The following is a 25,383-nucleotide window of genomic DNA, read 5'->3' on the forward strand; positions in this document are numbered from 1 at the left end:
ACAGTATTACCAATGTTAATAATATTAACAGTGTAAATAATAAACATATAACTTGGTTTCACGTTTGAAACGTAGAGCAAAACGCCCAGCATGTATGATCCATAGTCGCCACATGATTATGCTTCCTTTATGTGTTCCATCTAAGAGATCTTCAGAATGTATTTTGTTTAGCATGATACAATACGACATGGTATGATATTGTACGGTATGATACGGTATAATACGATATGGTATGATATAATGTGATATGATATAATTTGATATGGCATGATATGGTATGATATAATGTGATATGGTATGATATAATATGATATGATATAATACGACATGGTATGATATAATATGATATGATATAATACGACATGGTATGATATAATATGATATAGTATATGTTTTTTTTTTTTTTTTTTTTTTTTTTTTTTTTCCTGTCTATAGAAGAAAGTATTGTATCTTCAATTTTTTACAAATTTTTTATATAAATCAGTTTTTATATGAAAAAAAAAAATAATATATTTTTATAAATCATTTTTACAAAAATTTTAAGAATACTACGTATGGCATACCAAAAAGTGTAAGTTCACTTCAGGTGCAACAGTGGTGCATCCTATGCATGTACAAAATAGAAAAACCAGAACGACCGATATGTTGCTCTTAATTTACCCCAAAAAAATGTTTTAGCAATTTTTTTTTTTTTTTCCTAATTTCCTATATTTTTCCCATTTTCCATTTTAGCACATATATCTGTTCATGCTACGGCTCTTTTTTTTTTTTTTTTTTTTTTTTTCCTGTACACATTCCTGTTCATATTTCTATTCGCAATTTAGGCGATACGTCCATTTCCACTCCTCTAAGTCATATTGCTACATTCGTTTTGTAGTACAAATATAAATATAAATATAAATATATATATATATATATATATATACGTACATATGTCTGTATGTGTGTATTTGCACGTACGCATATGTGTATTTTTTACCGCATGAAGTGGTATCTTAATTTTTTTTTTTTTTTTTTTTCCTCCCTCACTTCTACTCCTTTTCATTGATATACGTTGTAAGCACAATGGGTACTTAGTACATTTAATGACTTTCTATTTTTTTAAATTTAGAATTTTAATTTTATTATATATATTTATATATGTATATATATGCATAAAAAACTGGCACGTTAAACAAGTGCTTATCAATATTGTAATTAACTGAGTAAATAGTACTGCCATTTCAATATGCTGTAATAAGTAGTAAACAATAGTAATGGGTTTAATGACTTAGTAGTAAGACGATCTACACCATAGTTTGATTACACACACCTATCCTTTTGTCAAACGTATGTTATATTATATTGTAATTATTTCATGTTTTCGAAAAATGCTACTTTTTCATATGTACATTGTATTTATAAATCGTTTTCCACCATCCAAGATATCGTGGGTGTTCATAAAAAAAATATCAGGAGTGTAAGTGTGTGATTAAAAAAAGTAGGCTGTTCTGTGGTTGGGTGGGCTGTCAGATAATGCGCATACAACAGTATGCTACATCGTTTGTCTGTATGTAAATACGTGTTTGCGTTTGTGGGTGTATGTATGTGTTCGTATATTTGTGGATGCATGTATATGTATGCATGTACAAGAACAGATATATATACTAATTTTTAGTCCCCTTCAAGTTTGATTAATTACAAACGTTTTTACTTAGTACTCGTTGCAATGTATGCAAGTGCGCGCATGTTTATATATATATGTGTGTATGTTTGTACACTTATGTACGAACACACGCACAATCATACCTACGCACATACCTACATTCTCACATATGATGTGGGTAATATTTTATGGTTACTCTTCCCGCTGCTCATTAATATTATACGGCGATAGAGAACCCTACAAAATACATAATTTATTTTTTCTGTACATTAACAATGTTTTTACGCTTGAAAAAAAGAGCAACGCTGATTCTGTTATGTTTATACTCATATATGTGTGTAGTCAACTCTGACAAAAACGTTAATATAGCTAATATACTGACTGGCTCTTTGTCAAGTGGTTTGAATAGCGGTTTGAATAGCGGTTTGAATAGTGGCTTGTCTAACGCTCTTCCTCACAGTAGCACAACAAATGCTTTATTAGGGGGTGCTAGCACCGGAGAGGGAGCAAATATGCACACGTGCAAGTCTGCTGGCTGTTCATCTTATAAGGATATCATAAAGAATACATCTAGTGATGATTGTTTACATGGTTTTATATGCAAAAGTTGTAGTAAATCACATGCAAAAAACCCTAATATATGCTTCTATTCTTCTTTAGATGGATATGAAAATTTATATGAGGCGTTATTAGAAGACTTCAGTCCTACTCCATACGATACGTTTAAAGTTCCATTAGACAAATCAAGTAAAGACATAAAGAACAAAATGGACCGAAAGAACAAAAAGAAGGAGCTATATGATAAGGGGGATAACAATAATAACAGCAATAATAAAACTAATGGTAATGGTAAGAATGAAGGGGAAGGGACAAAGGATGAAGGAAATATAGAAAAGAATAGAGAAAGAACGAAAAAAAATGTAAAGGATAAAAATGGAAGTACTAAGAATGAAGAAGAAGGAGATGAAGACAGAGAAGTGGAAGAGGATGAAGAGGATGAGGAGGACGAGAGGGCAATGAAGGGTAAAGAAAAAAAAGAGGGAATAGGATCAAAAGATAGTAACACAAAAAAGAGTAGTAACAACAGTGAGTCAAAGGAAGATGAGATAGAAGCTTTTTTAGAAAAATCTGCAAAAACTCGAGAAAATAATTCAGAAATGCATGAGTTGATAAAAGGGGGAAAAGAAAATAAAAAATATTTTTATGACTATAAGTATAAGAATAAGAACAGATATTATTCTGAACCGTACATGCGATATAAAATGCAACATCCTCTTATCGAACATAGAGTTAAAGAAGAGAATGTCCATTACTCCTTCTTAGGGGGGGAGGAAAAAGATAAAGGAAAAGACAAGAAAAAAGGGAAGGAAAAGGTAGTATATAAACGATTAAAAATTAATATTAATAAGCATGAAGAATACCTTAAAAGCAAGCTAAGCAAATGCCATATCTCGGAGGAAGGTATATCATCCATATATATAAAAGTGCTTCTTCAAATTGTTAATAATAAGAATGAAATATACACAGATGTTAATAGGAGGAGTATTGTAACTAGTGGTGGATATGCAAAAGAAAATGATACAGAGGAAGGGACGAATGAACACAGTAAGTCAAATGATAATGAAGAGGAAGATATGGATGACAATGATGATGAAGAAGAGAATGGAAATAATAAATTAAAAAAAGGTGGGAAGAAAAGAAATGGAGATGGTGATGAAGAGGAAGAAGAGGAAGATGATGACGATAATGAGAATAAACAGAATAGAAATGATTCGGAAAAAAATAATAATTTATCTAAAATGAATAATTTATCGGCAAATGTTAACATTAATAACAATCCCCATCTGAATAGGTATGCATATATAGAGGTACAAAATTTTAAGCAAAGTGAGGTATCACACAGTTATGATATAAATAGGGAAAACTCAACTTATGAAAAACGTCCCAATAACATACGAAAATGGAAAGTACATAACACAATGGACACTACTTTAGAACTAGATAATGATATAAGTAGAAAAAAGATACAGACATATAATTCACATGTAATTAACTACTTAATTAATGGGAGTTCAAAAAATAAGGATGTAAAGGAACATACTATTATGAAGGAGAAACCTACCACACACGTAAATCTTCCAGATGATTTGAAATATACTTTTTATCAGTACAAAATGAGGGATGATATGGATGGAGATTCGATGGGAAATTATTACAAGTCTAGGAATGGGTTCTTTAAATCGATATTTAGCAAAGTATTCAAAAGAAAAAAGTCTGAAGAAGATGGTGAAGAAGATCAAGAAGAAGAGAAGGAAAAAAAGGAAAAAAAAAAAAAAAAAAAATGGAACTTTCCATGGACTAGAAAAAAAAAAAATGGGGAAAATAAAAGTGAGCAGGACGAGTCTGACGATGAGTCAGACGAAGAAGAAAATAGCAATTCTGATAGAAAAGGAAGCGGTAGTAGAAAACGAAGTGAAGATGATGAAGACGATGGTACTAGTAGTAATCATACTGGTAGTAGAGGTCATGGAAGAGGTAGCCGTGGAGGTGATAATGATGAGGACGATGAGGATGGGGACGAGTCCATGAGCAATGGAAGTATCATAGGGAGCAAAGGAAAAAAAAGCAATGATAAGAATAATAGTAGGAACAGGAAGAAAAAGGATAGATTTAAAAAAATTAAAACAAAAATGAAGGATCTGTTCGTCCGAGTTAAAAAAAATGTTATACCAGAGAAACAGAAATTACATATTGAAGCTTTTTTTAACAGTATCATTGTTAAAACATGCAAAGATTCTCTAAAATGGGATGGAAAGATGTTTAAAAAACAATCTCTTGTAGAAATGACTCTGAAAATACCCGTTAAAATGAAATATATAGCAGACAAGCCTTTAAATTTTTTTAGATCAGGTTATGAGGTTATCTTGACATGCCGTAATTGTACCCAGATTTTGTTTAACTCATGCGTTCAGGTAGGTTTCATTCATTAAAAAAAAAAAAAAAAAAAAAAGGGGTTGGAAAGGCTCTTCGAATGAAGCACATTACAAAACAATCGCTTCATATACAGTCATATGTGAAGCATAAGTAAAGTAGAAGTTACGTAAAAGTAGCGTATACGTAAAGCATGAGTGATGTATAAACGCACAGTATGAATGGCACGTAATTACTACAGCATAATGCAGCACAATACACACAACATGGTACATTGTTTTTCCCTTACAGGTGTACTGCACGAAGAGAATGACGATCAAAGATACAAAAAATGATGGAACAAATGCAAGCGCAGATTTACATTCAGATATACACTCAGCGGAAAATGGAGCGGCCCACTCGACCTTGGGGGGAGTGACCTCAAATGTTGTTGCTGCTTCTGCAGGTTTATATGCAATGGGCATACCCGATTTTGCCCCCTTACCAACTTACGACTACAAGATGCAGTTATTCCCTGGCAATATAAATACATCAACAGATTATTATAACAGTGATATAAACATATATGCAAAATTTTCTGTTCTTTTTATGATCGCTTTAATGACATTATTAATGTAGTGAGTGTTTCAAATACTGCAATATACTGGTTAATAAAAACTAGAAAAAATAAACCACCATGTATCATCTTACCCCTTTTGCAAATGAACGAGCATTACTTCTCTTCGTACACAGCTAATTGGGGTGAATGGCATATATATATATATGTGCTTATGTATGTATGTACATATGCACGTATATATGTACGTGTATACATCAATGGTACTCACACATTAATGCAGCATTTCAAAAAGTTTTTCCCCTTCATCATTTGCTTCTGCATGTAGCGGAATTTCCTCTTGGTTGTCAAAACATTCTCCTGTGAATCGCAGTCCTATAGAGATGAACAGAAAAAAAAAAAAAAGAAAAAAAAATTATAGCAGTCATAAGCATGCGTATAGATGCGTGTATTGGCAGATACTTATAGAAGCGTGTGTATGGAAGAGTACGAATAGACACATATACATGTGTGCGCATCACGGAGCAGGTAAATTTCCCCCCATTTGAAGTCCGCAAGGGGGGGGTTGCACATAAAGATATATATAATATATATATATATATATATATATATATATATATATATATATATATATGTGTATATGTGTACGCGTGTATATGCGCGGGCATTACACTGAAGAGGGGCACGTCCGCACAGTTGGGATGGGGAATCCTCTCCATCATTCTCTGATGAAAGCTCGCGTTTTCGCTCAAGTAGGAGGGCATGAAGTTGTACTGAAGATTTCCTGCTATAAAATCTCTGATTATTTGTCTAGTTGCCACGTTAAAATTTAATAAGCCTCCTTTTCCTCCTGATACGTACTTTCTAGCGGTGCAAAAAGAACGCAAAAAGTCCATTGCATCCAAGAATAGATATGTTTTCTCTTTACCGTTTTCGCTCTTTTCGCTGCTTCCACTCTGCTTACACTCTCTACCAACTCCACCACCTTTATGTCCTTCTCCACCTCCATATACAACCTTGTGAATGACGTTTTTATTAATTTTATAGTGGTCGCATAACTGCTCTGGAATAATATTACAAAGGATTTGAACAAGATGAACGAAGTTTCCTTTAAAATGATCAATTGAACAAACGCCATTAATGAACAAGTCATATTTATTAAAAACTAGGGTTGGGAATATTAAACCTGGACAATCACAAACAGAAAAATCTAAACTTTTTAAAGGAACAGTTTGAAAGTGCTTAGTTTTTCCTGGTTGTGGACTAACACTAACTTTTTTTTCACCTATCAAAGAATTAATTATTGAACTCTTACCCACATTTGGAAAACCGACAAAGCCTACCATAAATCTTGGTATTGAGAACGTTTCTAATTCTATATCATGATATAATTCTTTTATTTGCATTTTTATATTTTTAATAAAAAATATTAAATCGTTTACACTTAATATATCTGTATTATCATTTTTTTTCCTTTCATAATTTAAATTACCATAACCTATGTTCACCAATTGGTCTTTTATATCATCATTTGGTAATGCATCATCTTGACAGAAATGATTTGCATAGAGAGAATAATAATGAACACCCTCCATTTTTTCATTGCTTTCCCTTTTTATCAATTCGTCATTATCCATGTGCATATTATTATACTGCTTCATAACAGTAGTAGTATTATAATTCCTTATCAATACCATGTTTTGATTGTACAATTCTCTCAGTGCTGAGAAGAAAATAAATTTAACATTCCTTTGTTCAAAATATTCGGACCAAATTTTTCTTTGTTCATAATTTAAAAAATCAGATTTATTTAAAATGATAATAAACTCCTTTCTCTTATCTACTCTTTTGATATAATATTCTAATCCTTTACAATAAAAAAATAAAGGATTCCTAGCATCAATAATATAAAATATTACATGACTTTTTTCTATTACTCTCCATAACTGTTTCCAGTATTCTATATTCTTCTCATATGGTGTTAATATATATCCTTCTTTCTCTTCTATATCACTTAATACCTTTCTCCACTCTATAAAATATTCCAACTCGTATTTATCTATACTTTCTTTATTTAACACTCTTTTCCCTTCTCCCTCTTCCCTGTACCTTTTTCCTCTCTCTTCATACATACGAACGTATTTTAAATCGTAAGCTAATCTGTCCGCATATTTTCCCCCCTTCAAATAATGGCCACTCGAAGGTTCGTTCCGCGGTTCGTCGCTCGGCAGCTCGACAGGAGAAGTTATTCTATGATGTTCCTGTTCTGCCAACTGGCTATGCAGGTCCTCCTCCGACTGCTCTCTATGATGTTCCTGTTCTGCCAACTCGCTATGCGGGTCCTCCTCCAACTGCTCTCTATGATGCTCCTGTTCTTCCAACTCACTATGCTGGTCCTCCTCCAACTGCTCTCTATGATGCTCCTGTTCTTCCAACTCACTATGCTGGTCCTCCTCCGACTGCTCTATATGCTCCGCCTCTGGAACGCCCCTTCCCGACTTCTTCCCACATTTAGAATTTTTAATTTTTTTTTTTTTTGAAGTCTCGTTTTTGGAGCTCCTGACATTAATAGGTATGAGGCTCTTTCCACTCATTAAAAATGTAATTTGTTTAACATTTTTTCTTTTCTTTTTCTTTTTCTTTGCTTGTATTGTGTTTTCTCTTTCATTAAGTATAATATTTATTTTATCCTGATTGTTTAAAAAGAAAGGCCTCCCAGGTACAGGGAGAACAATATTATGAACATTCAGGTTAATTTGATTTGTATTTGGATATATATTTTTTTCTTTTTTTTCTTTTATTTCGTTTTTTTGAAGAAATACTTTGCTGACTTGTACATCATTTATAACCAGTTGATTGTCTAAGTAATCATCTAAAGGATCTTTGTTCAAAATAGAAGTTTTTTTGCTAACTTTTATTGTACTTTCATCATTTCCTATTTTGGAATAAAGCATATTTTCCGACTCTTCTTTTTGTCTCAGCTTGTTTCGAATGAGGCTCCTACCCATGAAATTATTGTGTTGCTTCGCTCTACTTCGTTTAAAGACCCCCATTTTGGCGTTCGGCGGGTCTCTTCATGTTTGTTTTTCTATTACGTATTTTGTGTTTTCTTATTTTTCCTATTTTTCTTATTTTTCCTATTTTTCCTATTTTTCCTAGTTTTCGTTGTTTTGCCTTTTCTTATTTTTTCTTATTTTTGCTTATTTTTACTTATTTTTGCTTATTTTTTCTTATATTTGCTTATTTTTGCTTATATTTGCTTATATTTACTTATATTTGCTTATTTTTGCTTATTTTTTCTTATTTTTGCTTATATTTGCTTATATTTGCTTATATTTGCTTATATTTGCTTATATTTCCTTTTTTTTTTTTTTTTTTTTTTTTTTTTTTTCTTTTCGCTGGGAAAAAGAATTAAAATTATAAGCTATACTATAAGGGAGTATTCCTAATTTTACCTTCAATATCTTAAAGGTTGACGCAACAAAAAAAAAAAAAAAAAAAAAAAGGAAAAATGATTGCCTTAATTTACTGCATTAATTGGATATAATATTTTTTTTAATTTAACAACTCTTCTCCTTTTAAGAGCAAGAGGAACATGAAAACATAAAAGGCTACCCCCAAATTTAATTAACCGTTCAGAATATCTCTTTTCTATATATAAACATTAAAACTTGTAATGTATGGCTTTATATTTTTGTTTACGTTTACATACATGACGCCAAAAAATAAATTAACGAAACGTACTGTTATGCTTTTCATTCTGTGCACATACATGGAAATGCCCGCATCTGTATTATTTGAGGACCTTCATACAATGGAACTGTTTGTATCTGTACTTTGTTCGCCCCTTTCAACGTATTTTGTTTCGTTCCTCCTTTGCTCTGCTTCATTTTTGTTTTATTCATTATTTCGCTATTTCGTTGTTTCGTTGTTTCGCTATTTCGCTATTTCGCTATTTCGCTATTTCGCTATTTCGCCATTTCGCCATTTCGCCATTTCGCCATTTCGCCATTTCGCCATTTCGCCATTTCGCCATTTCGCCATTTCGCCATTTCGCCATTTCGCCATTTCGCCATTTCGCCATTTCGCCATTTCGTTGTTTCCTTGTTTTTGTTTAACGTTTTAATACCTTGTTAACGCGGAGTTTCAAAAGATAATATTTGCCCCCAAAATTCAACTTCAATTTCCGTACAGTGATTAGAAATTTTTTTGATTTTTCCTGTTTTTCCAATTTTTTCATTTTTTTCAATATTTTCAATTTTATCATTCTTTTAATTTTCCTCTTTTCTTATATAGTATATGTCTAAAAAGAAGAGTTGTTTTCTTAATTGAACGAGAAACATAGTATACGCACGTCCGTAGCATCGTATCGTCTTATCTTCTTCTCGACATGACGGCATAACAGCTTCGTTCATGTACACACGTTTACGATTACGTTGTTGTACTTTTTTTTTTTTTTTTGCTTTTTTCGAAATAGTGTATGTGCCAAAATATATGTGTATACGAAGGAGGGAAAGAGGAACACAAGCGTAGATGGAATACGCTTGAAAGGAAGAAACTCGGAACGAAGTAGGTTAACGTGAAGTAGATTTAAAAATTGTTAGCATGAAAAAAGGGCATGCATAAAAGGGGAAAAACCTGAACAAATACATAAAATTGTAAAGTTGTCAACTGAACTATATAAGAAGCATATAGTAAAACAGAAAATTTACTACACATTGAATATAAAAAAAAAATACGAATTTTAAAATTAAAAAAAAAAAAGATACAGCATGGATGTACAAAAAACACATAGTTCAAAAGTATTAGTAGGAAATATGTGAGTTGCAGGTAATGAATGTAAAGCTAAAAATTAGATGCTCTGATTGTAACACATGGAAAGAACGGGCTATACATATGAGCTTTTACATATGCACATTTTTTTATGTATGCAACAGTTACTCGCTTTTTTTTTTTTTTTTTTTTATATTTCCATGTTGTCCTTTATTACGATTTGCTTCCATTTGTGATGAACTCTCTTTTATTTCAAGTGGTTTACTTTTATACCCCCCGATTTATCGGCAACCACATCTTTCGTGCTATCATGGGTCTGCAAGTAGTTCAACTGCTGAGCACACGATTCTTCAAATCTGTAAAATTCGGAATAGTCATAGCTATTGCAGTTACCATATTCATCATAGGCTACCAATTGGGGTTGAGGGGGTTGTAGGTTATGATTGTGTGCTTGCGTTTGCGATTCTTTAATATATTCATGCATTTTTTTTGTTTGATTTTCATTAAAAATTTTGAGTTCATCCAAATGAGGATTTAAATCTTTCATTAACTGATCAATTTGTTTATCAGATAAGCTGACGTATGTAATTTGTTTTTCCTCTTCCCCTTTAACTTTAGCAGAGAGACCAAAGTAACGAGGTACATATACATTAACAGGTACTATCCGAGGAATATATTTTAATACTTCTATTTCTAGTTCCTCATTTGTTATTTCTATTTCTGGTTTTATAATTTTTTTTAAGACAACTTCTATTTCTTTTTCTACAATTTTTGGAATAATATATGGCACATTTACATTATTATATTGCGGTCGTTTAATTTCTTCACCACTTGGTATTTCAATAATTTTTTCCATATAATTTGTTACTACTTTAGGTACGTACTTAGTTACATACTTAGGCACCTCTACATATTCAACTTCTTCTTTTTCAATATCTTCATTCACATCAATAGCATCTTCATATATATCTATATATTGGATGTACGTTGTAATATATATTTTTTCTGTTATAACATAATTCTCTATCTCTTCAGTGTTTCCTATATGTATAGTTGGATCAATTTTACATTTAGGGTCTTTCTTGTATTTATCTAACTCCTTTTGGTATTCATTTACATGTGATTCTAATATTTTTTTTGAACTCTCTTTCGCGTAGTTGTAATACTCCTTAATCTCTGCTCCCTCTTCCTTAATTGATCCTCCGTCCCCCTCGTCACCCCGCGCACACGCAGCGATGTTATCATCAACATTTGCTTCGACATCCGCTTCGACATTCGCCTCTACATCCGCTTCGACATTCGCCTCTACATCCGCTTCTACATCCGCTTCGACATTCGCCTCTACATCCGCTTCTACATCTGCTTCGACATTCGCGTTTTTACTCCCCTGATATAACCACAGCATATCCATATTTTTTATATTATCATCTAAATTGCTCAGAGTATCTTGGCATGAAAAACATGCACTCTTTTCGTTACCCATCTTAAAAAAAAAAAAAAAAATTCATAAAATTATGAAGGATTAGAAAAGTAAGAAAAGTTATGCTCATTGGGGGAGATACACCAACTGGTTTAGCATCAACTTTCGACGAGTGAGATTGTGCACTAGTTTGTTTTCCAAATGGTCAGACAAATGGCAATGGAATGAAATTTATCTCTACAGTTTCGGTAGAAAAAAAGAAGAAAAAGGAAAGGGGGAAAAAGATTAAAAAACTATATAATACTGTTTTATTACTCAGGAGCTTTTGCAAAGGTGCAATTGCGGCTCGTACAAATGTAAGTATACTATATAAGCATAAATGTCCGTATCCACGTAGTTACTCGTATACGCGAAGATCCTATACTAATTCCAAAAACAAATTAATAATATTTTCCTCAGTATGTTCTTAAGACTTACTATCTTTATTATCTGTATGAAACATTTGAAATGAAAACTATGTATATACATATCCCTTAAAACTGGGATCGCGCGAGTGTATACGAGTATACAACGAACGAGTAAACCATGTTTTAACTGATACTGCCTTTTTGTTTATTTATCCATTTTTCTTTTTTTTTTTTTAACGCAATATACACTTCCTGCTCTCTATAAATTTAATTTTACTATTTTTTTTCCTTTTCCAAGAAAATTCGACCACCCTCAATTTGTGCTTATTCTGCTTTTTCAGCGCGCAACAAATACACATATACACAAAAATATAATATGAGCTTTTCTCAAATTTTTTTCACTTGCTGACTACTAGCAAGGAGGTATCACTATTACTTCCTCCCTCTTATCTATTCGTATTTATTTTTAATAATGTCTGCGTAATCCACTTTGCCTTTTTTGCATTAGCGGCATTTATGCGTTTCGTATTTTATAATGCATTAATTGCTTGGCATGCATAAAAAAAAAATTGAACTATTTAGCGATTTTATTCCACCTCTATAGTTTCTTTATCGTTTCTTTATCGTTTCTTTATCGTTTCCTTATCGTTTCTTTATCGTTTCCTTATCGTTTCCTTATCGTTTCTTTATCGTTTCCTTATCGTTTATTTCCCCCCTTTTTTTTTTTTTTTTTTTTTATTTGCTCCATGTTTTCCTTTTTTCCTTTTAAGAATATTTTTCAAGCTCTAGTAGTATGTCTTCCTTATTGTGTCCTGTCTATTACTTCATTTTGTTTTGTTTTATTGATTTTTTTTTTTTTTTTTTAATTTTACTTAATTTCTTTACAATTCTTCAATTTATTTTCCCCCATTTTGCTTCTCCATTTTTTTATTTTTTTCCCCTTTTCGCTTCTTAACATGTCGAAACGCCTATAAATTGAAAAACATAAAATAGGCAAATGGTAGATTATATGTGCATATTTTATTTGTTTCTACAGATGTGTAAATAGAAACAATAGGCATACTTACTCTCTTCAAAGGGATGTTTTATAAAGAGATATCACTCTATTAAAAAAGGGTGAGGAGGGGGATAAACGCATATTTCCACTTCTTTTTACGAAAACTTACTATTTTTGCGAGTTCATTTTGCGCTGTTTTGTTTTTCCCCGTTTTATTTTATTTTGTTTCCTCTTATATTTAATGGATTGCTTGCCAAAATTAAATATAATAATTGTAGAATTACTTTCTTTAATTTTATTTCACTTCCTTTCATTTTAATATACACAATAAGTATGCAAATTCTAACAGGTAGAGACACCTGGGTTACATATAAATTCAAAGATATTTATGACCATTCATATTTTTTAACACTCAAATAATATACGTTTCTTATTCCCCTAGGGATAAGCTTGTTTGCCGAATAGGATCAATTTATGTGCATTTGAATTGGAGCGAGCTACTTTGATTATATACACACAAATGGAAAAAAATAGATTAGTTTATTTTTTTATTTTATTTTTTTATTTTTTTTTATTCCTCCTTTCAACTGTTTGTACAGTGCGTCACACATAATCACATATTTTCAGTTAATAAATTATTCTATAATACTTTCTTATTATCATAAACTATCTAACCAATTTATCGTGAAGCTTTTATTTTTTTTTTATTTATGCCATTATACGTCCGTTTATAATGCCATATGCATAGTTTCTTATTTTTTACTTTTCAATTTTTTTTTTCTTTTTTTTATTCCCGTTTCGCCTTTTTCAGAAATACAATTGAAACTTAGAAGTCTTCATTCATGTTGTTCCTTTGAATAGTAACAAATTATCGTATGTACATGTGCATGTAAAAATTTGCCAATATATGCTTTTGCTTTTTTGTGATATTCATTTTGCAAAAATTGAAAGAAAAAATTGCATACATTTTTTGCTAAAACCATTTTGGAAAATCTACAACTTTTGTGTTATGTTTGCATGAACAGTTAAGGTAAAATGAGTTTCTCTTAATTTTGCTGAAAAAAGAAGGAAATGTTTGGTTAAAAAAAAAACAAACGAAATGTCAAGCTAAAAAGAGAAAAAAATAATGTTCAATAAAGTATTGTTCAATAAAGTATTGTTCAATAAAGTATTGTTCAATAAAGTATTGTTCAATAAAGTATTGTTCAATAAAGTATTGTTCAATAAAGTATTGTTCAATAAAGTATTGTTCAATAAAGTATTGTTCAATAAAATAATGTTCAATAAAATAATGTTCAATAAAATAATGTTCAATAAAATAATGTATAATAAAATATAATGAAATACAGTAAAATATAATAAAACAGAATATAATAAAATAAAATGAAAGGGGTACCTTTACATACATTGCTGTAAAGTGAGAACATATTAGCAGCCCTTTGAAGAACAGGGAGTAGAAAACAAACACGTATATAGTACGTACAAACATATTGCGTATGTTCAGGTAAACAAAATTACGTTCTACCCTCATACACCTGCACATGTGCACGTAAACACTACGTTTTACGCGCATAGAACTGCACTTCCATCGATGTAAGTGCCGTTTGAGTAAAATAGGCATGGGGTATACGTCGACATTAAAATTTGTTAACCTGGGCGTTAAGAGGAGATTATTTCGAAGAGCCCATAAACAACCACATCACAAATGGGACAGCATAAAAAATCAGTTGAATGAATTATTAAAATATGGACGAATTGAAACAACATTAACAAAAGCTAAGGAATTGCAAGGATATGCAGAAGAATTAATATATTTAGCAAAAAAAGATAATGTACAGAATAATTTAAAAGTCGAAAGTATGTTAAGAACAGCGCAAGGAAGAAGAAAGTTATATGAATACTACGTACCATTATATAGACATAGACCTTTTTTTTTCACAAGAATAGTCAATCAATGGAGATTACGCTTAAGGGATGCAGCACCAATGGCATTTATAGAATTTATTGATAGACCAGGAGAATTAAGACCTGCACAGCCTGTTGGGTATGATAGAATAAAATATATATATGATGAAATGAAAAGAAATAGAAGAAATTTTAGAAAATATTTTCATATTGCAAAAAAGTTCAATTTACTGGATGATAACGATCAACTTATTTCAAATTTTAACAATTCTGAACTCGTTAAGAAAGATTTGGTAAGGCAAAATATTCAAAACTGCATATAATATAATGTAATTGTATTTTATTTTATTGTATCTTATTTTATTTCATTGTATCGTATTTTATTTCATTGTATCATATTTTATTTATTTTATTTTATTTTATTTATTTTATCTTATTTTATTTATTTTATTTTATTTATTTATTTGGTTATAATGTGTGCCTCCTTTATTCATACTTGTCTGTACATTTTTTATTATTCGAATGGATATGTATGTATACGTATTTCCATGTATGCATATTTATATGTACTTCTTTTATTTTGTCCTTTTCGAACTTTCAATTATGTTATTCATATGTTTTTGAAGCAACTTGGTTTATTACTGACCAAAATGGAGTATGCATATGTTCATGTGTTGTATCTATTTTTAATTGTCATCTTTTTTATTTTCTTTTTTTCTTTTTTTTTTTTTCCTTGCCCCGTTTCTCTTCCCTCTGGACCTCCTTTATAGTGGCTAAGCGATGATGAAGAGGAAATAATTATTGATGCCGAATTAATAGAAAAATATAAACAATTTGGTGAGCCCATGTTAGCAGGACCTATAAGGGGACGAGAACCCTTTTATGTTGATTTACCTATGCCAAGTCTCGTAGAGAAAGAGTTTTTAAATTACAGAAAGAAATTTAAACCGTAAACTGAGTACACTTTTGTTTCACTAATTATTATGAATTTCTTACGTGAATTAACAAAATTGGGATATTCTAAGTAGCTAGCTAATTGTGAATTTTGTTTTTTTTTTTTTTAAATATTATGCACAGTTCATGTATACTGCGTATACACACACATGCGTGCATGCGTACATACGTACGTGTAATAATACGTACACGTATATGCACACCCTTACCTACATACATAAATCCAACCACATACAGTTGTGTCTATTTTGTTAAGTACGCCCCTGGATCTTTTTATACCCAAATAAATGATGACATAAATATGTACCATTACTATAAACGAATTATCACAGCTATGTTAGTTATATTATTACATAATAATAAGAATGTGTGAAGAAGTTAAAGTGCGTTTTCCTGTTGATATACACACGTTCATGCTCCTATTAATTACGTTTTATTATTATTTTATTACTATTATTTTTTTTTTACCAATTATGTGTGCATATATGTTATTGTAAAAAGTATATTTCTCAATGCTTTATTAAATGTTTTTGTTACTATACTGTTGTATGAATAAAAAATAAAACTACGTTGTGTATTCCAACTCACTAATTTATAATTACCCACGCTTTATTAAAAAAATAAAATAGTAAAAAATAGTAAAAAATAGTAAAAAGTTAAAATAAATTAACCAAATGGAAGAGTAGAGAAGCGATAAGCATAATTCACGAACATTCCATACGTACAACGTGTAAACTATAAAACAATTGACAGTAAGTCGCACATATATATGCTAAAAGAATTTGTGCTAATTAACATGAAGAATTAAAAAAAATATTTTTAAAATGTTGAAAAAATGCAAATTAATATTTTGTCATAAAATAAATTTTGTCCCCTTTAAAAAATAAATGCTAAAGTCAAATGCCTGATTCTAAAAATAAGCACACATATATATGGTACACATATGTATGAATATATACCAATGAATATACAAATATGAACTTAAATTTGTGTATATTTTTTTTTTTTTTTTTTTTTTTTTTTTGCCCAAAATTAATATTTCAAGTACATATTACATGAACGTGCAAGGTAAACATGGCCATCCAAAGGAAAAGTGAAGTAGATTGTTAGTGAAAATTCGTAAAAAGGAAAAAAAACAAAATAAAACAAAATAAAACAAAATAAAACAAAATAAAACAGTGACTCTAAACTGAGTATATCTAAGGCTAAAAATAAATTAAAAAGTTCGCGACATTTTGCCACATGTACATGTATATACGTACACATAAGTTATCCATATTATGCTATTGTTGATGCATTTAAACAAAACGAAAAATGTGAAAGGATCAAACACATTCAGAGGTGTACTGTGTTAATAATTAAACGTTCATGTGAAACATATATGTATGTATGCATGTATATATGTTTGTAAATTTTAAGCAAAAAAATATGAATTTAGCTAGATTTTAAAGAAAAAATGTATATTCTCAAAAGGCTGTTCGGGTTTAATAACAGAGTGGCTTTTAATGAAAATAAACTTTTGTTAAAAAATTTAAACGAAAATGAAAATTTAAAAGTTCAAAATGTAAGAGCAGAAGATTATCCAATACCCGAAAAATATTTAGATGATCCTGAAAAAATTCCAAAATATTATGTATTTCAATCTAATATGGTAACAGATGAAGATTTACAACCTGGCATGTTAAGGCAATTGGAAGTAGATAAAAGATTAACATTACCAACCAGAACACATATATCTTTTTTGGTTACAGCAACTGATGTTATACATTCGTGGTCAATACCAAGTCTAGGAATAAAAGCCGATGCAGTACCAGGGCGATTACATAAAATTACAACATTCATATTAAGAGAAGGAGTATATTATGGTCAGTGTTCAGAAATGTGTGGGACTCTACATGGTTTTATGCCTATTGTTATTGAAGCAGTGTCTCCTGAGGCATATGCCGCGCATGCCAAGAAATACTACAAGGAGTAGTTGCCAGGGTGTGAGTATACACAATGAGTTACTATAATGTGTATATTTATGATTACACATATGTGTATATATTTATGATTACACATATGTGTATATATTTATGATTACACATATGTGTATATATTTATGCTTATACGTATGTGTATATATTTATGCTTACACGTATGTGTATATATTTATGCTTACACATATGTGTATATATTTATGCTTACACGTATGTGTATATATTTATGCTTACACATATGTGTATATATTTATGCTTACACATATGTGTATATATTTATGCTTACACATATGTGTATATATGTGCTTATATATGTGTGTATACATATGTGTACATGTATATGTATGCACACGCACTTGGGCTTTTGGGTCTACACATGTGTTAGCTATTCATTTTGTGTTTTTTCCTAAATATCTGTTATTCGAAGCTTTTATTTGCAGTTTTGCACCTCCACTTTTAAAGAAGTTTTATTTTGCAATTCACACCCTTGCATTATTTCCATGTTGTAGTGTTACATTGTCCATGCATATATGAATAACCAATCGTATGTATTTGTGTCTTAAGGTAGACATATCTCTTTATGCATAATAGTTTTACAATAATATGGTATATTGCAAAAAATAAAACAAAAGCGTATATTTGCTAACACATGCGAGTATATTTCCTATAGCACATTACATTTAGCATATATAGAAAAAGATTTGCTTATTTTTTGAAGTGTTCAATAAAATCCAAAAGTTTTTTTTAATATTAAAGTTTAGGGGGGTAGGAGTGAAAAAAAAAAAAAAAAAAAAAAAAAAAATTTTAAGCCGCTCGCAAGAATTAAATAAATTTACCAGGTTTGGTGTGTATTAAAAAAAATTGTATGGTGTGCATGTACCCATGTGCAGACGTGTTTTCATTTTCCTGAGTGAAGTGCTCCTTAAATTTACATCCTTCGAGGTGCGTGCATTTTTTGTTTAAAAAAAAAAAAAAAAGGTATATATAAGTACGTATTTTGCTTGTGCATTCGCTCTTTTAATCTATTTTATGAAACAAACAAGGATGAATAAACGTACAGGAAATAACGAGGTTTGAAGTGATGTTCAGGAAGAAGTAGTTAATAGATTGTATGTACAGAGAAGGTATATAAAGAGGGGAACTCATAAATTCGCTGCAGCAATCATATTATTCCTATTTTTTTCGTCATTTGAAATATTTTGAATTGAACTTTTCGAGCTAAAAATAATAGACTGTTCATCAGTTAGATTTACATTAGTAGTCTGTTCGCCGCTTATATTATCACCTTGTTCGTCGCTCTTATTATCATCCTGTGCGTCGCTTACATATACATTTTTATTCTCTGTAGATGAACCCTTTAAGCCTTGCATATGTGCCGTGGAAGGGTTACTACAGACAGTTGGGTACTTTGTTAGGTTTGTATTGTTAGAAACTCCAGTAGTGAAATGCTGTTTTTGTTCATTCTGATGTATGGGTATATATTGTATAGGTATAGGTACTTCTATATAACATGGTACATATATAGGTACAGGTACTTCTACGTATTTAGGTTTTATTTTTGGAGCTACTAATTTCTGTGTAACTGTTAGTTCAACTCCTTTAGGAATATTTTTGGTAATTTGTTGATGATAAATTTCTTGTCTTGGTTGAATAATTGGAATATCAATATATGTAGGTACCTTTACTTCATTATATACAATTTCATCTTTATTTTCAATCACTTCAACAATTTCTTCAATTTCTATTTCTTTAGTTACTACTTTTTTTTCTTTTTTATTTATATCTTTTTTTCTTTCTTTAAATATTACTCTTGGAATTTTTGTAATTTTTTCTATATATTTTGTTTTTATAGGTCCTGGACTAATTTCTTCCTTTACATGTCTATATATATTTTTTGGAATAAATAAATTATCAGCATTTATATTATCATTGGTTTTGTTTGCTACACCACTGCTGCTGTTAAATATATCATCTTCATCTGGAGCAAATAGTGGAATTGTTTTATACGTCCCCTCGCACATGTTTGCTTCTCAAAAATGTAATAGCTGGTATCGTTGCGCGTTTGGTATTGTCCCTTAAAATGTACACATATATACATATATATACATACATATATATACTTACACATATATACATACATATATATACATACATATATATACATACATATATATACATACACATATATACATACACATATATACATACACATATATACATACACATATATACATACACATATATACATACACATATATACATACACATATATACATACATATATATACATACACATATATACAAACATATATATACAAACATATATATATAAACATATATATATATATATATATATATATGTATATATAGAGAGACATATGCGCTACTTAGAATATGTGTTTTATTATTCCCCTCAACCCAAGCTTTATGTAAAATGTCAATACTAGTTATATTACGTTTGCATAAAGCGAGCATGGAATATAAGCTATTATCCTATGTTACGCAGCAGGGTGAAGTTTGATCAGGGGTACTGGGATTGTGGAAGCGTGTGCCTCTGTGTCTACGCATGTATACATACGCAAGAAAGGTACGCATAGATGAATATATATATATATGTATATGTATATGTATATATATATGTATATGTATATGTATATGTATATATATATGTATATGTATATGTATATATATATATGTACATGTATGCATATATTATATGTCTATATGTATCCAAGCTCATGAACGTATGTCATGTGTGCATCTCAATTATTTCTCCCATATGAGGTTTGCTCGCACACATCAATTTTTTTAGGCTAATAAAAACTTCACTAAAAAAAAAAAAAAAAAAAAAAAATTCACCTTCGTGATATCAGCTTTTAGTTTCCATAAACTTTAATGGAACTTCGTCCTTCAATGTTAGCTTACGTTTATCATTTATTCGTAATGTTACTACTAACTTTTTTAAAGATATGAATAACATCAATCAGGAGGGAAAAAAATAAGCAGTTCATCCTAATACTCATGTACTTATGTATACACGTAAGAACATACGCTCTTACACCCTTACGCCCTTACGCCCTTACGCCCTTACGCCCTTACGCCCTTACGCGTATATACGATGTGCTATTTTTAGGAAAAACAAAACTCGGGCAGAGTGTGTGATACCTGTAGGTGGGCCCTTTTATTTTATGCATTGTTTTGTTTTTTTACTATTTTATACCATTTCGCCGTTTTTGTCCTTCCTTTTGGCGCTATTGAATTAGAAGGGATATCTCATTTAATATAACATATATATATATATATATATATATATATGTATATATATTTTTTTTTTTTTTTTTAACACGCAGTGGGAAAATTTAAACATACTAGGAGAATATCTCCATTTGCTCCCATAGTATTCAATGACATTTGAAAGATATAACCATTTGACTTTGCAAAAAATAAGAAAAAAATAGTAAATATGTAAGTTCACGTTTTTAAATTAACATGCGTTCAATCGCGAAAACAAGAACACTTACTGCTTTAACTTTTTATGCGAAATTAGGGATACCAACGGAAGAAGACTTATAGACATTGGTATTAGTCATTTTTAACGTATAACATTTCATTTTTAATCATTCACTGTTCATTGTGCATTGCTCACAGCTGAAAACTCACAACTCTCTGCTCACTGTTACTAATTATAATATATTTTCGTTTCACACTAATTAACGTTTTAAAAAGATGAAAAAAGCGTCTTCTTAACAAATACCAGTTAAAAATAAAAAGGGAACTTAATAAATTCATAATTCAGGTAAGTAATAAAAATATATGCACAACTGATATTAAAACAAAGGGGGAGGGGAAGTGGACATAGAGTACTCGTTAATTCATAGTTAATATGCTCCTTTGAATTATTCAAATGTATGTGTTTGCATACACCAAAATATATACCCGTACGTATTGGTGAATGCATAAACGTATGCACACATATACGTATGTACACCTATGTATGAACGAACATATTAAAAAGGTAAACAGATGAATGTCCTTTTGTTTCTTTTTTCACTAAACGCGTTTTGCACCAAAATGCGTGTGCAAATTTAAACGTAAATACAAATAAACATTTTAAACGTAAATACATGTCAACATTTTAAAGGTAAATACATGTCAACATTTTAAAGGTAAATACATGTCAACATTTTAAAGGTAAATACAAATTAACATCTTAAATGAAAATACGAATTATCTTTTTAAATGCATATTTCCAGTGCTCACTTTCACATACGTACATGTAGTTTTTCACACTTGTATTATCGCTGTAAGAAAAAAAAAAAAATGCTCATAAACCTCCTTGCTCCATGAACGAGTCAGCTACTTTTAAAAATCCCGAAATGTTCGCCCCAGCTACTAAATCTGACTCGTTCAGGTAAATTCTTGAGGCATTATCACATTGGTCATAAATATTTTTCATAATAATCTGTAATTTTTTATCCGTTTCTTCAGCTGTCCACTGGAGTCTCATAGAATTTTGACTCATTTCTAATCCACTTACTGCTACTCCACCTGCATTTGCAGCTTTGGATGGACAGATGATAATTTTATTTTGTTTTAATTTCTGTATTGCCTTAATGTGTGTTGGCATATTTGCACCTTCAACAATCATTTTGCATTTATTTTTTATTAACAAGTCAGCATCATTTTCATTAATTTCATTTTGTGTTGCGCACGGAAAAACAACATCACATGGTACATTCCATGGTTTTTCTTTTTCAAAATATTTAGCACTTTTTGAATATTTTACATATTCTTTCAATCTTTCTCTCTTATTATTTTTTAAATCCATTATATACATTAATTGTTCTTTTGTAAAACCATTGGGCTCCAAGATATATCCATCACTATCACTCATAGTTAATACTGTGGCTCCTTTTTCGATAAGTTTTTCCACTAAATACTGAGCAACATTACCACTTCCACTAACAATACATATTTTATTTTTTAAATTATCATTTAAATTTTTAAGAGCATTTTCCGCAAAATAAACAACACCATATCCAGTTGCTTCAGATCTGATATGACTTCCCCCCCATTTTATATTCTTGCCTGTTAATACGCCTTCAAATGCATTTTTTAATTTTTTATATTGTCCAAACATAAATCCAATTTCTCTACCACCTACACCAATATCACCTGCTGGAACATCTGTGTTAGGTCCAATATGTCTAAATAAATTTATCATAAAGGATTGACAAAAATTCAAAATTTCATTTTCGGATTTATCTTTAGGGTCGAAATCAGATCCACCTTTTCCTCCACCCATAGGTAACGTTGTTAAGCTATTTTTAAAAATTTGTTCAAAGCCTAAAAACTTTATAATACTTATATTAACTGTTGGATGAAATCTTAACCCTCCTTTATATGGACCCAGCACTGAACTATACTGAACTCTGAATCCTCTATTCACTTTATGTTCTCCTTTATCATTAACCCAAGGTACACGAAATTGAATTATCCTTTCCGGCTCTGCTATATTTTCTAGTACCCCTAAATATACATTATCCTTCTTAAACACTGGCTTTAAGCTTACTAATACTTCTTCAAATGCTTGTAAAAATTCAGGCTCATTCTTATTCTTGTTTATTACTCTACTGTGTAACTCTTCTATTTTACTGTCTAACGATTTTGTAGAATTGTACCCGTAGTTGTGCCACCCATTTAATTTACTCTTTCCTGTTGAAGCATATTTTTGTGCAATGATATGAAGTAGTTTTACGCGTAGCGAAGAGAAAACATGAGAAGGTGTATTCATAGCTGCACACATGTTCGTGTATGTATATGTAAACAGGTATGAATAAATGCTTTGTATGCACATAAGTGTATTATATGGAAGAAGGTGCACTTTTTCCATAATGCGTTTCACTCCGATTACATATTTTGTTCTATTCCCATAAATATCATAAGAAATGCATGTTGACGGGAAATAAAAGACAATACGAAAATTTTTTTTTTTTATCAAATTAATATGTGTACTATTGAGAAGTACCTCTACTTGTTGAATACAATCCTACAGTAGGTTCCTTAGTGATAAAACCTATTATGAAGAGAAGGGAACAGCCACAGTAAAAAAAAAAAAAAAAAAAAAGATACAAATGGGAATAGATATATATAAAGGAAAACAAATAAACATAAAAATAAAAATTTTGCCAGTATTATAACAATATACACCAATTTTATATTCTCTTGTAGCTGAAAAATATTCCTCACTAAGGAACACTAACTCACATGTAAAACAAAAAATTTGGCGTAAATGTACCCTCCTGCGTAGTTATCGAATTTATAAGAACAGTAAGGAGTACATTTGTAAAAATACACTTATTGTGTAGAAGGCATTTTTTTTTAGAAGCAGGAGTAGGTAATGACAGGTACATGTATATGTGCATGAGTATGAATTCTCGTGTGCACGTATCTTTTACGAGGGCCTTCGCACGGATGCTTGTTGCAAGTAGGTGTTTCTCACATATACAATATATGCACGCGTACATGCATACATATACATATACGTATGTATATGCGTCAAAGTATACATACATGCACATGTTGACGTTTACGTGTTTATCTGTTCACGCGCCAGTATCATTGCTGTGTGCACAAAGCCACTATTTCGTTCTTATTTTTTAGAGCCCACATTTCTGTATTTAGTCAAACCTGGTACAGCATGCTTGAGGTAACTGTTTTTTGAAAATCCGCTTGTGCAGGAATTTAAAACTATAAAACAAACAATGTACAAGTAAGAAACCATAATTTCTTTTCCTTCGCGCGTTTTGCTCACACGTTTGCCTACTCTTTTAGCTTCTCCTTATCAGTCCTTAATGCATACATACATACGTATATATATATATATATATATGTATACATGCAATTATATGCAGGAATCTTCTCCCTTTTAATGGCCAAATTTAAAATTTTATACACAGCGTTTAATATAGGGTGATAGTGAAAGTGCAACTATTTTAATAACGGCTTTTATCAAAAGAGGCATGTGTCCCAACATAATTTTTTTTTTTTTATTTTGGTATATATATTTATTTTTCTATTTTATTATTTTATTTTATTTTATTTTATTTTTTATTTTTATTTTTTTATTTTTTTAATTTGTCGAATTGTCAGTATGCCCCTAATGCCCCAAATACCCCTAAGAGTGTGTGTACTGGGTTATAAATTGTTTATATTTAACCTGTTGTGAGATATAAAAAAGTAAAGAAAAAAATTATGCACACATAAGTTTGCTCTTTTGAATACATACAACATTATACGCATATGTTTGGGTACTTACACACTAGTGGAAAAATGTAGAGAGCAGTGAAAACAGTGCACTATATTTGAGAACATTGATCACTTATTTTTATATTTACTTTTTTTTTTTTTTTTTTTTTTTTTTTAAAGCCATAAGGTTAACATATCGCACCATCAATTGTAACTCCTCTTTATATATTATAGAAAAAACGGAAAAATATAATAGGTATTAAACTTTAAATTTTGGTTCATTTTGTTTAGCTTCTTTCTTTCTTTTTTTTTTTTTTTTTTTTTTTTTTGTAAAAAGTAATACATTGTTCGATGACTAAATGCTCAGTGTACCCTAATGGGCAGCAGTACATCGTTCGGCTCGGTAAATAATAAAATTGCCTTCATAAGTTTATATATTCGTGTGGTAATGCATGCATGTATGTATATAGCCATATATATTTATAAACATATATGTACATTCGTATATACACGAATTGCCCATACAAGGGTGCGTTTTATGGCCGTAAACTGAACAAAACTTTTTGGA

General features: G+C 30.3%; 6 protein-coding genes and 1 pseudogene across 7 annotated transcripts; 3 read left to right on the top strand and 4 right to left on the bottom strand.

The window, feature by feature from the left end:
* Window positions 1-1,977: 1,977 nt before the first annotated feature.
* Window positions 1,978-5,194, top strand: MKS88_004924 (surface-related antigen SRA; the record flags this gene model as incomplete). Its single annotated transcript, XM_067218139.1, has 2 exons — window positions 1,978-4,617; window positions 4,868-5,194. The coding sequence occupies 2 exons, from the start codon at window positions 1,978-1,980 to the stop codon at window positions 5,192-5,194; spliced, it is 2,967 nt and encodes a 988-aa protein (XP_067071302.1).
* A 212-nt stretch (window positions 5,195-5,406) lies between these two features.
* On the bottom strand, window positions 5,407-8,185 carry MKS88_004925 (large subunit GTPase 1; the record flags this gene model as incomplete). Its single annotated transcript, XM_067218140.1, has 2 exons — window positions 5,407-5,507; window positions 5,806-8,185. The coding sequence occupies 2 exons, from the start codon at window positions 8,183-8,185 to the stop codon at window positions 5,407-5,409; spliced, it is 2,481 nt and encodes an 826-aa protein (XP_067071303.1).
* Window positions 8,186-10,152: 1,967 nt separating this feature from the next.
* On the bottom strand, window positions 10,153-12,915 carry MKS88_004926 (annotated as a pseudogene). The gene is made up of 4 exons: window positions 12,899-12,915; window positions 12,605-12,700; window positions 11,692-11,743; window positions 10,156-11,388 (listed from the first exon to the last, which is right to left on the bottom strand). Coding segments are annotated over exons 1-4 (1,398 nt in total).
* Window positions 12,916-14,348: 1,433 nt separating this feature from the next.
* MKS88_004927 (ribosomal protein L17) lies at window positions 14,349-15,587 on the top strand (the record flags this gene model as incomplete). The annotated part of the gene is made up of 2 exons (XM_067218141.1): window positions 14,349-14,927; window positions 15,405-15,587. The coding sequence occupies 2 exons, from the start codon at window positions 14,349-14,351 to the stop codon at window positions 15,585-15,587; spliced, it is 762 nt and encodes a 253-aa protein (XP_067071304.1).
* Window positions 15,588-17,044: 1,457 nt separating this feature from the next.
* Window positions 17,045-17,563, top strand: MKS88_004928 (cytochrome c oxidase subunit 2B; the record flags this gene model as incomplete). Its single annotated transcript, XM_067218142.1, has 1 exon — window positions 17,045-17,563. One exon carries the CDS (start codon window positions 17,045-17,047, stop codon window positions 17,561-17,563), a length of 519 nt encoding a protein of 172 aa, XP_067071305.1.
* A 1,146-nt stretch (window positions 17,564-18,709) lies between these two features.
* Window positions 18,710-19,588, bottom strand: MKS88_004929 (PhIL1 interacting protein PIP3; the record flags this gene model as incomplete). Its single annotated transcript, XM_067218143.1, has 1 exon — window positions 18,710-19,588. The coding sequence occupies one exon, from the start codon at window positions 19,586-19,588 to the stop codon at window positions 18,710-18,712; it is 879 nt and encodes a 292-aa protein (XP_067071306.1).
* A 2,303-nt stretch (window positions 19,589-21,891) lies between these two features.
* MKS88_004930 (NADP-specific glutamate dehydrogenase) lies at window positions 21,892-24,351 on the bottom strand (the record flags this gene model as incomplete). The annotated part of the gene is made up of 3 exons (XM_067218144.1): window positions 21,892-23,282; window positions 23,596-23,643; window positions 24,258-24,351. The coding sequence occupies 3 exons, from the start codon at window positions 24,349-24,351 to the stop codon at window positions 21,892-21,894; spliced, it is 1,533 nt and encodes a 510-aa protein (XP_067071307.1).
* Between the last annotated feature and the right edge of the window lie 1,032 nt (window positions 24,352-25,383).

The sequence above is a fragment of the Plasmodium brasilianum genome, chromosome 13, assembly GCF_023973825.1.
Source record: "Plasmodium brasilianum strain Bolivian I chromosome 13, whole genome shotgun sequence".
In the NCBI taxonomy this organism is placed as follows: domain Eukaryota; phylum Apicomplexa; class Aconoidasida; order Haemosporida; family Plasmodiidae; genus Plasmodium; species Plasmodium brasilianum.